This window comes from Solanum stenotomum, unplaced genomic scaffold (assembly GCF_019186545.1).
Source record: "Solanum stenotomum isolate F172 unplaced genomic scaffold, ASM1918654v1 scaffold19995, whole genome shotgun sequence".
NCBI classification, from domain to species: domain Eukaryota; kingdom Viridiplantae; phylum Streptophyta; class Magnoliopsida; order Solanales; family Solanaceae; genus Solanum; species Solanum stenotomum.
This window is the reverse complement of record NW_026025817.1, coordinates 1-17,586: the sequence shown is the minus strand read 5'-3', so window position 1 is coordinate 17,586 and position 17,586 is coordinate 1. Positions and strand designations below refer to the sequence as shown.

At 33.3% G+C, this 17,586-nt stretch overlaps 1 protein-coding gene across 1 annotated transcript; it reads right to left on the bottom strand.

The window, feature by feature from the left end:
- Positions 1-10,114: 10,114 nt before the first annotated feature.
- LOC125850879 (receptor-like protein 9DC3) lies at positions 10,115-13,394 on the bottom strand. The gene has a single exon (XM_049530714.1). The coding sequence runs from the start codon at positions 13,392-13,394 to the stop codon at positions 10,167-10,169; it is 3,228 nt and encodes a 1,075-aa protein (XP_049386671.1). The 3' UTR covers positions 10,115-10,166.
- Positions 13,395-17,586: the final 4,192 nt, after the last annotated feature.

Sequence of the window (17,586 nt, the reverse complement as noted above, 5' to 3'; positions counted from 1 at the left end):
AAGGTCAATATGAGCAGCTACTCAACCTCCTAGGATCTCTGCAGGCTGGAAATGGGACTGATGGCTCAGGAGATATGCTTAGTGGAGCAGTGAACCTAACAGGTATATTGGCTTGTTATTCTTCAATTACTGAGATAGGTAATTTGTCATGTAAATGTGCTAGATTAGCTGTTAATTCTTGGATCATAGATTCAAGAGCATCACATCATATGACTTACACCAAAAATGCCCTCACTAACCTCAGGACACTACCTTATCCCTCCTTGATCACCTTACCAAATGGATACAAGGTCAAAGTAACTGAAATTGGTGATGTTTGTTTGAGTTCAACTTTAACTCTGTACAAAGTTTTATTCATACCTAGTTTCAAATTCAACTTAATTTCAGTTCATTGTTTGGCACTCCAGCTCAAAGGAACAGTCAGTTTTGACAGCTTTTCTTGTCTATTGCAGGGCCCTTCTCTGAAGAGCCCTCTGGCACTTGGTAGAGCTAGGAATGGACTGTATTTTTTCTGTCCAAAATGCCACAGCTGTGGACCAACTTCTGGTGGTTTATCTCATGTCATTTGTTGTTCTACTGATTGTTTTTCCAATTACCAGCATGTTCCTTCTTCAGTTCAAAATAAGCAAGTCTTAACTGGGACTGAATGTCAAACTTCAGCACCATCCAATGTAAAATGTTCTCATGTTTCCAATAAAGAAGTTTGTACTGTTGGTTTTCCTTCAAGGTCTGTTAATAGTTTTCCTTCTTTTGCTGTTAATTCTGTTCATACTCATGCTCAAGGTAGTGAATTCTTGTGGCATACTAGACTAGGACATGTGCCTTTTGTAAAGATGAGAGGTATCTCTACCATACCAATACATTTTTCAAACAAACAGCCTTTTACTTGTGCCATATGCCCTATGGCTAGACAAACCAGAATGCCCTTCCCTGACAGCACTACCACAACCACCAAGGTATTTGAACTACTTCACATTGACCTATGGGGACCATATCATGTGCCCACTCATAATGGTTATCATTACTTCCTCACTATGGTAGATGATCATAGCAGGTCTACTTGGACACAATTACTTAGGTGTAAAAGCAATGCATTACAAACTGTAAAAGCTTTTGTAACTCTCATAGAAACTCAATTCCAAACTAAACTTAAAGCCATCAGATCTGATAATGGCTTGGAGTTCACAAATGCAGAAGCAACTTGTTTTTTCCAAGAAAAAGGCATCATACACCAAAAATCCTGCCCTTATACACCTCAACAGAATGGTGTAGTAGAAAGGAAACATAAATATCTTCTTGAATCAGCAAGGGCACTCCTGTTCCAATCAAAATTACCTGTAAGATATTGGGGAGAATGTGTCCTCATTGCTACATATCTCATCAATAGACTGCCCACAAAGTTGTTACATAACAAATCCCCATATGAGTTACTGTATCAAAAAAGGCCAACCTATTCCCACCTTAGAAGCTTTGGATGCCTTTGTTTTCCAACCACCTTGAAAAGCCACAAGGATAAATTTGAACCAAGAACCACACCACACATTTTTGTTGGATATCCCTACAATACAAAAGGTTACAAGGTCCTAGACTTGGCTACCAAAAGAATTCATGTATCTAGGGATGTTCTTTTTCATGAAACTATTTTTCCTTTTGTTACTGCTCCTGTCAATTCAAGTTTTAATTCTGTCATAAATTCACTTGTCCATCATTCTGATAAATTGCCCAGTGTACCTGGTACAAATAATACTTTTGTTCATGATGAAGTGTTGAATTCTCATGCATCACTAAGAGTTACTCATGATCATGTATCCACTAATAATAATGATACTGAAACTACACTGAATCCATGTACACAGCCTGAAATTGCTCCCACACTCTCACATAGTGCTGCTCCACAAGAACCTAGAAGGACAACCAGGTCCATTCACACCCCTACCTACCTAAAAGAATACAACTACACCTTGCCTAAACTGCATCCTTCCACTTCTAACGCTGATACCTCTGCTCCACTACATTCCCTCACCTCATTTATGTCTAATCATGACTATGTCTGTTTAACCTCCCTATGTCCCAAGAGTCAGCAGCTAGTTCATACCATTTCACATGACAGTGAACCTTCCTCTTATGAAGAAGCAATCCTAAACCCTGCATGGCAAATGGCAATGACACAAGAATTTGATGCTTTGTATGCAAATGACACATGGGAACTGGTCCCTTTGCCTAAAGGCAAGCATGCCATTTGGTGCAGATGGGTGTATAAAATTAAATACAAGGCAGAAGGAAGTATAGAGAGATTCAAGGCAAGATTGGTAGTGAAAGGGTACACACAGCAGGCTGGCATAGACTACAATGAGACCTTTTCACCTGTAGTGAAAATGACTACTGTAAGGACTCTTATTTCCTTAGCTGTTAAGAAAGGTTGGGACTTGTATCAGTTAGATGTTAATAATGCCTTCCTTCATGGTGACTTGAATGAGGAGGTCTTCATGACATTGCCACAAGGACTTGCAATAGATGGTAAAGACATGGTTTGCAGATTTAAGAAGTCATTGTATAGGTTGAAACAAGCTAGCAGGCAGTGGTATGACAAATTAGCTAGCAGCCTCTGCTCAAAGGGGTACACTCATTCAAACAGTGACTATTCACTGTTTTATAAGAAGAAAGGGTGCTCACTAGTATTTGTTGCTGTATATGTTGACGATATCATCTTGACTGGGACTGACTTTGAGGAAATTGCCTCTTTGAAGGCTTTCTTACATGATCATTTTAGAATAAAGGACTTGGGGAAACTACATTATTTTCTGGGATTGGAAATACTATATAGACCTGATAGTGTCCTCATTTCACAAAGAAAGTTTACTCTTGACCTCCTGAAGGAGTTCGATTTACTTGACTGCAAGACCACTACTTCACCACTTGATCCTGTTGAAAAACTAAAAGCCACAGAAGGTACGTTATTATTGGATCCTACTCACTATCAAAAGTTGGTCGGCAAGCTCAATTTTCTCTCCAACACAAGAATGGATATAGCATATAGTGTCCAGCACCTCAGCCAGCTCATGCAGTCACCCAGAGAACCTCATTTGAAGGCTGCTTACCATGTCCTAAGATATCTCAAACAAGATCCTACTTTAGGAGTTTTTGTTTCCACTAAACCTGACCTCACTGTCAATGCTTTTTGTGATTTCAATTGGGCTACTTGTCCTGATTCAAGGAAGTCAGTTAGTGGTTACCTGGTCCTCATGGGTGATAGTCCCATTAGTTGGAAGTCCAAGAAACAAGCCACAGTCTCTTTATCTTCTGCAGAAGCTGAGTACAGAGCTGTGAGACAAGTAGTGGGTGAATTGGTATGGCTTGAAAGGTTGCTTGATGAGATGACAGTGCAATGTTCCTTGCCTATACCTGTTTTCTGTGATAGTCAGGCAGCAGTCCACATAGCTAAGAACCCAGTTTTTCATGAGAGAACTAAGCACATAGAGGTCGACTGTCACTTTGTCAGAACCAAGCTCCAACAAGGCCTGATCACACTTCGACACATTCCTACAGGCTCTCAATTGGCAGATGTTTTCACCAAAGCCTTAACTGGTGTTAAGCATGCTACACTTTTGGGCAAGTTGTCTGTGTTTAGCTCACCTCCAACTTGAGGGGGGGTGATGAGATTACAATCAGTTCCAATTAGTTTGTAATTAGGTTAATTCATCACATTTAGCTTTAGAGTTCATAGAATTAGTTGAGTTCACAAAATCAGTTGGTTAAGTTTGTTATTGTGTCAGATCAAGTTGGTTAGTTGAACAATGTGTATATATATACACAATACCCTGTATTGTTTATTTTCAGTTTTGATTCTCAATAATATCTTTCCACTTTCTCTCTCTCTGAATATTCTCTCGTGAGCTTCAAACCTCCATCAATGGAGGAAGCCTGATGTTTTCCAGCCTATGCTGTTTATTTTGTCAATATAAATAAGTTGTCACGTACGAAAGGATGCGCTATAATTAACCAAACACTATTCCAATTCTTAATTATTACAACGACCTCCACATTAAATAAAGTAAACAATTAACTAAACAGTATTTCATAAAGTAGCGTTGTTGACTTGTCTATGCATGGGACTATGAGGTATAAATTAACGAAAGAAAAGAAACACATCCAGACAAATAAAATGGGGTAATAATTTGTGGTTGCAATAAAAGTTGTCCCAAGTGTTGGGTCAATTTTCAGTCACTTATGGTCCATGAATGAGTACTAGTCACTTCTAACAATGTGTTACACATCATTTTGTAGTGTTCCACAAAATTTTTTAGAGCACGAAGAAGACTTAACAAAATAATACTCCCTATGTCCTCATTTTCTCTAGATGTTGTTGTTCATATCGAGGTCATCGACTATATATCTCTGCAGTGTGTGTTACGCAAGATGATGTGAATTAATTGGCCCCGTTATGTAACACTCACTGTAGAAAATATTTCTGCAGAATTTTGTGACAAATTTCCAATACCGTGTGGAATTTTATTTAAAATTTTGTTTGATATGTGTTTTCCTGCTTCATTAGTTAGTATGTTTTGAATAATTTGGTGAAGATCATTCCAAGTAATTGATTAGTCTGTTTTACAAACTTGTCTATAAATTTCCACAAGCCTTGTTAGAACTCCATCAATATTCCACCAAAGTCTAAGCCAATTTCCACAAAGACTACCGATGGGAAAAATATGATACTTTGCAACAGTAAGACCTGCTAGACTAGTAGTTTGTAACGACTTGTTTGCGCCTTATTCTTTAGGTATTCAATATACGTCGTAACAAAAGTGTTTTGTAAGTGAAACAGAGTAACAACATAACATACCTAGTGTAATCCCACAAGTGGGGTCTGAAGAGAGTGGTGTGTACCTCCGTTTCCAATAGTTCAAAGGTATTTTAGACTTTTCTCCGTTTGTTATATTTTTTGTTTCTTGAAAAATTGTATGCTAGACCTTTAAAGAAATTTTCTTACTATCAACTCGTCTAAAAGTAACTATAGATGACTCTTCATTATAAGTGAAATTAATAACCTGCAAATCAAGGTAAACAACATGCTAACTACAACATGTTAAATTATACTGATGGTAGACTTTATATTGTTAGATATATAATCTATATCTATCTATCTATATTCTATATTACCTTAAAAGCAAGAACTCCAAACTTGAATGTTAAATTACTATAATATCTCTAACTTAGTATATGACTTTTCCAATGAGTTGTGACTTTTCTGATAAGTTGTGATTTTTTTCAAAGGGTTGTGATTTTTCAATGAGTTGTGATTTTTCCAAAGAGTTGTGACTTTTTCAATAAGTTGTGACTTTTCCAAAGGGTTGTGACTTCTCAGAAAGGTCACTTTTTAGATGACTTGTGACTTTTCCGATAAGTTGTGACTTTTTTCAAAGGGTCGTGATGTTTCGGTGAGTTGTGACTTTTCTAAAAAGTTGTGACTTTTTCAATATGTTGTGACTTTTCCAAAGGGTTGTGACTTCTCGGAAAGGTCATGACTTTTCAGATAAGACACAAAAAACACTTGTTCATACTACCCTTTGTTGACTATAAATAGAGGGGCTTCCTCTCATTTTACAACCACAATTTTTTTAATCTCCTACTCTTCTTCATGCATTTTAAAAAATTGCGTGTGATTTATTGTCGTTGAGTGAGTTCGAAGTTTAGCGGAATATGAGGTACCACTATTCTGATGAAGTAAATCGTTCTATCCTAAGAGGGTACATTCCATAACCTCGAGTACTTGAGGAAAATAATTTTGATGATATAATAATTATTTTTTGCTTAATATATACATTAGTATGTAATTAATGTTCCAATATATGAAGTTAATATGATGTAGTCTAAATTCATTTGTTTTTGTTAACAATTTTTCTTGTGATGTAAACATATGCTTCTAAACATCTTTTTCCAAAATTATTAAACTTCTCAAGAGTGAAAATATGTGAATATATATGAATCATTTAAAAATTTATCAATTACAAAATAAATTTTCTATTCAGTAATATGGAATAAACATTTTCATGTTGTCCCTACACTAAATTAAAATCTAATAACTATATGAAAAATAGTAAAATTAATTAAAAGTCATATTTATTTATGTAAGTATAAAATGTATTAGAAAAACATCTATTGCACATTAATCCTTTAGTTATAACATTATAAATTCTCTTAATTATTACTAATTATTGCAAACGTTATTCACACTCTTTAACATTCTTTAGTTATAATATTATGAATTCTCATAGTTATTACATTAATTATTTCTATCTTTCATACTTTATTGTATTAACTTTTGACCAATAGTTTTTCATATTATTACACCGCTTCTATATATGTGATAAGACGATGTTTTTATTTTTCCTTGGATGAATCATGCTTGATTGAATAAATTGAAAATCGTTTACAAGTAAATGAACTACATCTTTGTTGGTTGTAAGATAAACAACTGATTATATATATAATTTCACAGATATAATATATTATTTAATTTTAATTTTTAGTTTTTCTCGTAAAAAAAGGAAACATTTCTTAGTTAATTATGGACAGTCAAATAACTATCTTTGATTTATGTATACAGTCAATCGAGAAGTAAAATATGAGAGCCAACAACAAAAACATCATTTATTATTTTATAACTTATAAAATAAAAATTATTATACAAAGATTAGTTCTAAAAAATAAAATGTAGTTGTTGTCTTCACATGCTTATATGACATCTAAACAGTTTAACGTGGAATACACATGCAAAGCACATCTGGTTAGATGATAAGAAAAATACACAATAAATATCGTCTATAAGGTAATATACTGAGATACGACTAATTATTTGATTGAACCTCATCAAATTGAAAAAAATATATGCATTATTGCATTTAACTAATAAAATTTTTCATTGACCATCTAATAGATTCGCGTGAATAAGAGATTTATATGACGATCCACATTGAACATTCACAAAAGAATCTGCAATATTATTTTGTACAAAGCATATTATTCAAATCTTCACTTAAATAAGCAATACTATTTACTATAACATATATTTTCTGAATTGGTAATCACGTGCAACGCACGTGTCGAAAAGTAGTTTATAATAGAAGAGAAAATTTCAAATCGAAATAACAAATCTTTAAAAAAATTCAACTATGATTTGATTAATAAAGAATTAACAAAGTGTCAGAACCTTAAAAAATAATTAATCATCTAACTTCAAACATTACTTATTCTATTCCTGGATATGTATTAGGAAGTTAAACAAGAAAATTAACTATAAATCTAAAAAATTAAGCACACTGGTTTTGCACAAATCTAAAAGCGTCATTGTTGATATAAGTTGAAGCTTCACTTAGCTGAAAAAAGAGACTAATGGAAGTAATAATAAATCATTACAAAGTAATGAAAATAGGATGAATCGGTCAGAATTTTAGAAGTTAAGAAATTGACCCAAATGAAATAATAAAGAGGGAGGGGTGAATAGTGAAAATAATTTTTTTTTAAAATGTAAGGAAATAATAATAAAGAAAAAGTATTGAGCTAAAGAATTTTACTCATTCACAACTTCAATCATATATTAATGGAGTATAGAGAGATTTATAATAACTAATCATTGAGCAGGTTCAAAGCTTCATAAAGGTCAAGGGGTGAAGAAATGTGCAGCTCCTTTATTCAAACTATCGCCGTCCACTCACCGCCGTCGTTACTCTTAATTCAACTATTAATTTTCCCAGATCTGATTTTAAAAAAAATATGAGACATTTGGGTTTAGATATTTATTTTTCAGGAAGAACAAAGGGAGGAATAGAGTAGGGATAGTGTGGGTATCCATTTTTTTCCGGTGAATAAGATGATAATGACTACCAAATTTTAAGAAAATGGAGGAAATGTAATGGTGTTCTCCAAATGAAATTGACAATGGTAAGGGAGAGGGAGAGGTGGCTGAAGAAAAGAGAGAAGAGAAGGGTAGATGATGGTGGGGGGAGGTGGCGGCAATGGCGGGATGGTGGTGGTGTTGGAAGAGTTAGGGCTATGGAAAAAAGAAGAAGAAAGAGATAAAAAAAGAAAAGCTAAAATATCCCTCCATGCGCTCACTAAATGTGTATTGCACATTCTTTGCCGTGTCAGCGAAAAGTGCCTAATAGATACTCATTTTGAACCATAAAAGTGTTCGATAGGTACAAGTCTTAATTGAGGTGTTCAAGTGAAATATACAAATAACTTTAAGGGGCTCCGTATAACTTAAGTTTTTTTTAAAAAATCCTTAACTTCATTGTGAATGACCCAAATATAGATGCCAAAACTTAATGGGATTTTAGAAACTGCAAAACAAGCCCATCCCACATGTAATCGAACTCAGCCCACCTCAAGTTAGATTTATGAGAAGGGGAAAATAAGCAAATATCCCATAAAAGCAAAATAATTACAAACATATATCTCATTACATTTATATCCCACTAAATAATTACACTATATACCCTCTTACTAATTTCGCTTAACTGATACTAAATCGGTATCATATATTGTATTAGTATCATTAAGTCTGATAGTTATGCTTAACTGATACTAAATCAGTATCATATACTATATTGGTATCATTAAGGCTAATAATTTCGCTGAATTGATACTAAATCAGTATATATATACTGTATTGGTATCATTAAGGTTTCTGGTTAAGAAATTACTCATTAGTCAATGATACTATAAGAGTATATATGTGTATAATTTGTATTTGTATATGTATAAAAGAGGACAAGTGACGTAATTAAAGCTAAAATTAAGTTGCGAGCCGTAATTAATTCAAACTATAGCTATGTTAGCTAATTAACTAGTATATGTTTGCTTTTCTGTGTAATTTTTCCTAAGGAGAGAGCTTGAGTAATCTGCCCCCACACCGTAACTATAAAATTTGAATATCTTGATCAACCGTTAATCCGATAATCTAATATCAATAAGTCAATTTTGCGATTGGCTTATCAGTTGTGGTTCCATTTTGAACCGCCCTAAGTATACCCCTAAAGTTGAGTCAGATTTTCAGTTATTATCCCTTGAACATTTCCACTTTGTAAAATAACTATGATGCAATAGGACATATAGTTATGCTAAATGTATGGTTCCAGGTAAAATTGAACCAAGGGTTTCGGATTCGAAAATAACACAAACAACAAACAAAAAATTAAAAAGAGAAAAAAACAGAAAAGTTCACTGTTGCAATCTTCCATTAAGTCCGTCGTCTCTGAGCACTCTTCTTTGGCCTTCTCATTTTCTTGGGGAAAATGCCTTCAAAAAGTTCCACAAACCATATAGAAAATATACTAAATTGCGTGTTTTAAGTTGAAAATATTATAGCAATTTAACATTAGTATAGATGGATAGATAGAAATTTGAACTCCTATTTTAAGTCGTTCTTGTTTAACTTTCCATCAACATCTCTTCTTATGTTTTCGACTATACTTTTCAAAGAGAGAAACTATTGTATGACCAAGTCAATTGAGAAAAAATAAAAATAAATGAACAATAAAGACATGATGTTACTCCATTTCATCTTCCATAAGACAAGAAAGGACACTTTAATCAAGTGAAACCAAGTTGTATGAATGCAATAAATTTTAGTGCATTTTTTCTACGGAATCTATATAATCATAAAAAGTCAAGACATGTCAATTTTCTGCAGAACTTCTAAGAAATTTCCAATGACGGAAACTATTGCTTGACTAAGTCAAGTTAGGAAAAAAATGAAGAATAATTAAAGACATGATTTAAGTCCTTCATTTCCTCCTTGTGGAATTTTATTTTTGTGCTTTTATTTGGTTTTTATACAAAATTTTGTTTGATATGTGTCTTCCAGCTTAATTAGTATGTTTTGAATAACTTGGTGAAGATCAAAATTTAAGGATGTTTTATGACTAGAATTTAGCCACTTATGTAGTTTTGAGTATTCTTCTACATCAATTTTCACAAATATAAACTAATTTCAATCATGAACCAAACTCTATTGATATTAAAATAACACACATATAATTATGTTTCTATCAAACATATATAAACAACAAACAGAAAATTAAAAATACAAAAGCAGAACCAGAAAAGTTCACTAATTATTCCACAAAATCAAACAAAGACAAGTTTGCCCTCTCAATCTTCCATTAAGTCCTTCGTCTCTGAGCTCTCTTCTTTGGCCTTCTTCTTTTGTGAGGCATGAGTCCATCAAAAAATTCCACAAACCATTTTGGCTTACGATATTTAAACATGAGACTCCACATGACAGTTCCAACAACTAGTCCAAAACTGTAGCCTATGACTACTGATTCCCAAGTAAATCCACTAAAAAAATATGATTCGCCATCTTCTTCTTTGGACTCCAATGGTTGAGGAATATGCGATGAATCACTCGTTCCACATTTCTTTGTTAATGGAAGACCACATAAATCAAGGTTGCCACCGTACGAGTCATTTTCAAATGTGTTGAACTGTAGACCGTGAGGAATTGGTCCGACGAGATGATTATGAGAGATGTTTAAGATTGCCAGAAAGTTCATTCTTGTCAATTCCTGCGGAATCTTTCCAGTGAGCCGATTCCAAGAGAGATCTAAAGCTTCAAGCTTATTCAATTGCCCCAATTCCACTGGAATATGACCTATGAGATTGTTATGGGATAAATTGAGTAGCCTAAGTGAGCTGAGGTCCTTTAGTGTTTCCGGAATCACACCTTCAAAATGGTTGCTTGAGAGATCTATGGTTGTCATAATTGTGCTGATTCTTTGTAGCTCAATATCCTGCCCTTTGATTACCAAACTCACTGAATCCTCATACGATGTGTCAAATGACGAATTCAACACAGATTCCATGTACTTGATATTTCCTGTGTCTTCACCATCTAATTTGATCATTGCCTTGAAGTTTCCAAAAACTTTTGCAGAAAGTGAGCCACTGAAATCATTACGAGAAAGATCAAAAATTCGCAACTTGGGAAAGCAAAACTTAGTCTGACACGTACTTATAGGTCCATGGAACTTGTTCGACTTTAATAGAAGGACCTGTAGTTCTTGAAGAGTTCCGAGCCAAGCTGGAAACGTGTCATTTATAGCATTGTTCCCCAAATCAAGGACTTCTAAATTATGACATTTGAGCAACGACACAGGGACAGGTCCTTCAAATCGATTACCATTTACGACAATGGTACTCAATGAAGTGCTGTGTGCACATAATGGAGGAAGACTCCCTGTGAAATTGTTCCTTCTTAAGTCCAGCACCGTTAGACTAGCCATGCTTCCCAAGCAATGTGGAACTGAGTCACTGAAGTAGTTGTGTGATAAATCTAATAAGATAAGTGAACTCATGTTACAAATGGATAAAGGTAGTGGACCCTGAAGGGAGTTAAATTTCAGATCAAGATACTGTAGGTTATGGTAACGAAATTGTGGTAGGTGGCCTGTTAATGAATTATGAGAAAGGTTTAGGAACTGCAACGAGTCCCACCTCATGCCGCTAAACCAGTCAGGAATTTGACCACGAATCTTATTGTTAGAAATATCCAAGTACACAAGTGTCTTTACATTTCTCAAGAAGTGTGGAAAATCCTTCAGTTGACAAGATGATAAGAATAAAGATGATAGGCTAAGAAAGGTGATATTCATTCCCTCATCAATGGTGATGTTATTTGATGAAATTCCAAGGGTTTCAAGGTTTGTGAGATTCACAAGTGATTGAGGAAAAGAACCACTGAGTTGATTATTGCTTAAATGCAGTTCTTTTAATGTTGGGTTTGTTTTGATCACTTCATCGGCTAGACCTCTGAATTGGTTATGTTGGAGCGACACTGAAGATAGCAAAGGCAGGCTAAACACCCAAGATGGTATGGTACCATTCAGTGAGTTGTATGACAAATCCACAGAAGTTAGCTTTTGAATGCTTTGGTTGCTAGGCAGTGGGCCAGAAATGGAATTACTCGACAATCGTAAGTATTCAAGATGTGTCAAACTTAAAATTGAAGCGGGAAACGAACCGTTGAAGTTGTTATAAGAAAGATCTAAATAACGTAGCTCTTGGAGGTTAGAGAAAACATCAGGAATTTCACCTGAAAAGGAGTTGGAAGAAAGATCTAAATACCTTAGATTTTGGAGGTTAGAGAAAACATCAGGAATTTCACCTGAAAAGGAGTTGGAGTAAAGATGTAAACGTGTGAGATGCTTCAATTTAGAGATTGTGGAAGGAATGTGGCCAGTGAAATGACTATTAGATAAATACAACTCCCTAATTTGTGTTAGGTTGCCTATGGAATCAGGAATGGAACCAGAGAATTGACATACTTGGAGGTACAATCTATTCAAGGAACTGAAGGTGCCAATTGAATGAGGCAGCTCACCAGAGATGCCTGTGTATGAAATATCCAACTCCATTAACAGAGTGTTGCTCCGGTGGATCTTTGGTAAATCTCCTTTGAGAAGATCATTCCCACTCAAATAGAGCGTTTCCAAGCTGTTTGGCAGAAGGAAAAAGCTCTCTGTGAGAACACCTCGCAGATTAGTATAACCAAGATCCAGGTACCTTAAGTAAGAAGAAATATTCACAGGTATAGGAGATGAGATGTTGACTTTATAGAGAGAAAGTAGCTCCAGATTTGTCATGTTCTGAAGCATTGCTTCAAATGTTCTCTCATCAAGTTGTAATCCATAACCATAAAAAGAAGAAAGATCAAGTGAAACCAAATTGGAAAGATATGAGATTTCTATTGGCATTTTCCCATCAAAGCCAGAGAGTTTTAGATGCTTCAAATTCCTCAATCGGCCAATGTTATGTGGGATCGAAGAAGGATTAAAGTAATAGTAATCAAGGCTTAGTGTGTGGAGATGATGAAGCTGGAAGAGGCTGCTATTAGGATGAATACTTACAGGTATCGGCGATGAGATGTCGCCAAGAGGGAGAGCTAGTAACTCCAGATCTGTAAAGTTGTGAAGCATTGTTTCAAATGTTCTCTCATCAAGTTGTAAATCATAACTTAAAAGTTCAAGTGAAACCAAATTGGAAAGGTATGAGATTTCTGTTGGGATTTTCCCTTGAAACCAAGCATGAGAAAGGTTGAGATGCCTCAAATTCCTCAATCGGCCAATGTTATGTGGGATTGAAGAATAATTGAAGTCATTGTAAGCAAGGTTTAGTGTGTGGAGATGATGAAGTTGGAAGAGGCTGCTATTGGGATGAAAATTGCCAACAAGCTGACTACAACTAAGGTCTAACCCGATAACATGACCGTTTAGTAAGTCACAAGTGACTCCATCCCAACTGCAGCAATCCCTACTCTCATTCCAAGACTTTGTTTTTGGGAAAGAAGTATCATCATGACATGACCAATAACTAAAGTACTCTTCGGACATATTTTGAAAGGATTGCTTAAACTGAAGCAAAGCAGAAGCTTCAGTGGGAGAGCAAAGATGATGATCAAAGGAAGAAGAAAAGCATTCACTTATTAGCAACACAAAACACAGAAATGAATAAAAGAAAAAGATACGTCCCATTTTTTGTTTGTTTGTTTTCAGCAAATAACAGGATGCTTGTTCTCTTTTTACAAATCAATCAGCATTATCCACATATATATATACTAGTTCCAGTTGTCATACATAAATTGAATACCTATAACATACTGACTAAATGTAATCCTACAAGTAAAGATTCAATAAGGTAAGATATACGCAGACCTTTATGAAGTAAGAATACAAACAACAAAAATTTTCAATGAAAAAATATAATATTAAGTTAAAATAATCAAATCTTACTCAAAACATTAAGAAGATTATACAATGGTATTGAAATAATTGCGCTGAATTTGATAAGTTGATATGATAATATTAAAATGGTATTGATTTCTCTACATCAAAAATGATTTATAACGGCACTTAATTAAGTTTAATGGCCGCTAAATATGCAGTTTTAACGGCAATTAACACTTTTTGCATATGTCCCTAAAGCTTTTTGCAACATTGGATCTAATGACACTTAACTAATACCGGTAAAATCTTTAACACACTTTATTAATGTGTATATTTATTGCCGCTAAAAGTTGTTTTTGTTGTAGTGTTTGTTGCCGTGCTTGTAATTCAAAGAATACACCAAAAAACAAATTTGATCTTTTTTTTGACACCCAACAATTTATTTTGTATAATGCAAAAGGTTTTACCGTTTGGTAGGCATTAGAATATTCAATAATGAATAAATAAAAATAGTAATAGGAATAAAAAAGGTAAAAATAATAATATGGGTTCATGAAGATCGTCAATATATAAATAAGTCAATAAAATAAGTAGTCATATAAGAAAGAATGTTATAATTATCTAAACACTATTTTATTTTGTAATTATTACAACGACCTCCATATTAAATAAAGTAAACAGTTAACTAAACACTATTTGATAAAGTAACGTTGTTGACTTGTCTATGCATGAGACTATGAGGTATAAATTAATGAAAGAAAAGAAACACATCCAGACAAATAAAATGAGGTAATAATTTGTGGTTAAAAAAAAAGTTGTCCCAAGGGTTAAGTCAATTTCCAGGAAGACTCAAAGTCACTTCTAACAACTTGTTACACATATTTTGTAGTGTTCCATAACTTTTTAGAGCACGAAGAAGACTTAATAAAATAATACTTCGGCCAAACACATATGTAGACATTTAAACTTGTTCTTAAATTTCATTTTGGCACTCCAACTCAACATTGTTCCATTTTAACCCTTCAACTCCAATTTTTATGTTCCATTTAGGTACTTATTTCACACACCATGACATGGCATAAAATTCAATTAAAAACATACACAACTCATTTAACTTGCCCCCATTTTTCATTTTGACACTCTAACTTAGTCTTGTTCCATTTTAATCCTTCAACTCTATTTTATATACAATTTAAACAAAAAATACTAAATTTATTATTTCTTCATTCTTATTTATGTTCTTCATTTTCACTTTTTCATTTTAAAAATTAACGTCATATTTTTTTTCTTAAAAAAAAATAATTAATTGATGAACATCAATTTTTTTTAAAATATTTATTTTAGAGTTTTTGTACATTATTGTGTGGAAAAAAAAAACTAACGAAAGTGTGTTGGTTTTCTTTTTTGAACAATTAATTAAATTAAATAACACCATGTATTTTTTTCATATCTAGTCTATTTGGATCTAACTCAAATACCAGCTTTCTAATTTTTCATTCAAATAAATACGAGTAAAACAAATTCATGTCCATTGCTAACTAATAACACTACAAAAAAATATTGAAACTCAACAGACTTCGTTGGGTTGTCATTGACTTTCTTATGAAAGAAAAATCAATGTACTTTTGTCGGTTATTTTTCATGCAAAAATACACAGAAACTCTAAAAAATATTGTTACTTTTTTTTTTATATAAAAAATCAATGATCATCCGTCAATTTTTAATTTTTACAATAACTAACGGATGAACGCCGATGATTTAAATTAAAAATTGCAGTTGAAGAGCATATATAGAAATAATGAAATCATAAAATTAGTATTTGTGTTTAAATGGTACATTAAAAAAATAGAGTTGAAGGGTTAATCTTTTATTATTTTTTAAAAGAAAAAAATACTTTTTTTTTGTCTTTCACTCTCTTAGAGAAAGCGTGATGCACACACTCTGCCACATCACTTAGAAGAGCCTAAATGAAATATAAAAATTGGAGTTAAAGGGTTAAAATGGATCAAGGTTAAGTTGGAGTGCCAAAATGAAATTTAAGGACAAATGTAAGGGTCTGATTGGCCTAATACTTCCTATGTCCTCATTTTCTCTAGATGTTGTTATTCACATCGGGGTCATCGACCATATATCTCTGCAGTGTGTGTTATGCATGCGAGATGATGTGAATAGGTCCCGTTACGTAACACTCACTATAGAAAATATTTCTGCAGAATTTTGGGACAAATTTCCAATGATAGAAACTATTGCTTGACTAAGTCAAGTGAGGAAGAAATTGAAGACAATTATACCGTGTGGAGTATTATTTAAAATTTTGTTTGATATGTGTTTTCCAGCTTAATTAGTCTGTTTTACAAACTTGTCTATAAATTTCCACATAACTACTGATGGGAAAAAAGAAAAATATGATATTTTGCAACAGTAAGACCTGCCAGACTAGTAGTTTGTAACAACTTGTTTGCGCCTTATTCTTTAGGTATTCAATATACGCCTTAACAAAAGTGTTTTGTAAGTGAAACAGAGTAACAACGCATACCTAGTGTAATCTCACAAGTGGGGTCTGAAGAGAGTGATGTGTATCTTTGTTTCCAATAGTGCGAAGGTATTTTAGGCTTTTCTCCGTTTGTTATATTTTTTGTTTCTCGAAAAGTTGTATGGAAGAGCTTTAAAAGTAACTATAGATGACTCTTCATTATAAGTGAAATTAATAACTATAGATGACTCTTCATTATAAATGAAATTAATAACCTGCAAATCAAGGTAAACAACATGCCAACTACAACACGTTAAATTATATTGATTGTAGACTTTATATTGTTGGTATATATAATTTAAATTCGTTTAAATATGAATGTCATATGGAAAGAAATTTTTTGAATCCTTAACTTCATGGTGAGTGACCCAAATATAGATGCCAAAATTTAATGGGCTTTTAGAAATTGCAAAGGAGGGTTAAATATGTGAATTAAGGTGAATTTATGATTAGTTTTAAGTCGTTACAATAATTGAGTTACAATTATTATCTTTGCCGGCAATAGCAAAAGCGACAAATATGCTTCTTTCTAAGGTGGTTTTAATGGCAATAGTAAAGGCCGCTAAACGTAATTATTTTTAGTGGCAATAATAAGGGTCTTTACCGGCACTTGACATAAATGTCACTAAAGGCTTTAGCGACATTGGATTCAATAATATTTAATCAAATGTCGGTAAATGTATTTGTGGCAATAAATATTGCTGTTAAAGAAAAAATCAATTGCCGCTAAAGATCTGTTTTGATATAGTGTATATGAGGTATAAATTAACAAAAGAAAAGAAACACATGCATCCAGACAAATAAAATGGGGTGCTTTCCCCCCATCTACCACTAACTAATTTGTGGTTGCAAAAAAATTGTCCCAAGTGTTAAGTCTATTTCCAGAAAGACTCAAGTCTTTAAATCTTGTTTGATAGTACCAAAATTTGTTTTGTCCAATTTTGGCTGGTCACTTCTAACAACTTGTTCGAGGACGGAGAAGACTTAATAAAATAATATGTGAAAAAAAATTCTGCAGAAACTTGTAAGAAATTTTCAATGACAGAAACTATTGCTTGACCAAGTCAAGTGAGGAAAAAAATGAACAATAATTGAAGACATGATTTAAGTCCTCCATCTACTTATCTATATATATATATATATATAATAAGAGAGGTAATAACGCTTACGTGTTAGTGCCTAAATTAATCTTCATTTTTAAAATTTTAAAATATCAATTAATTCTCAATTAATCTTCATTTTTAAAATATCAATTAATTATATTTTTGCAGTCTGTTTACATCAGTCATGAAATTTTTTTGAAACAAACACGTGTACTATTCACAA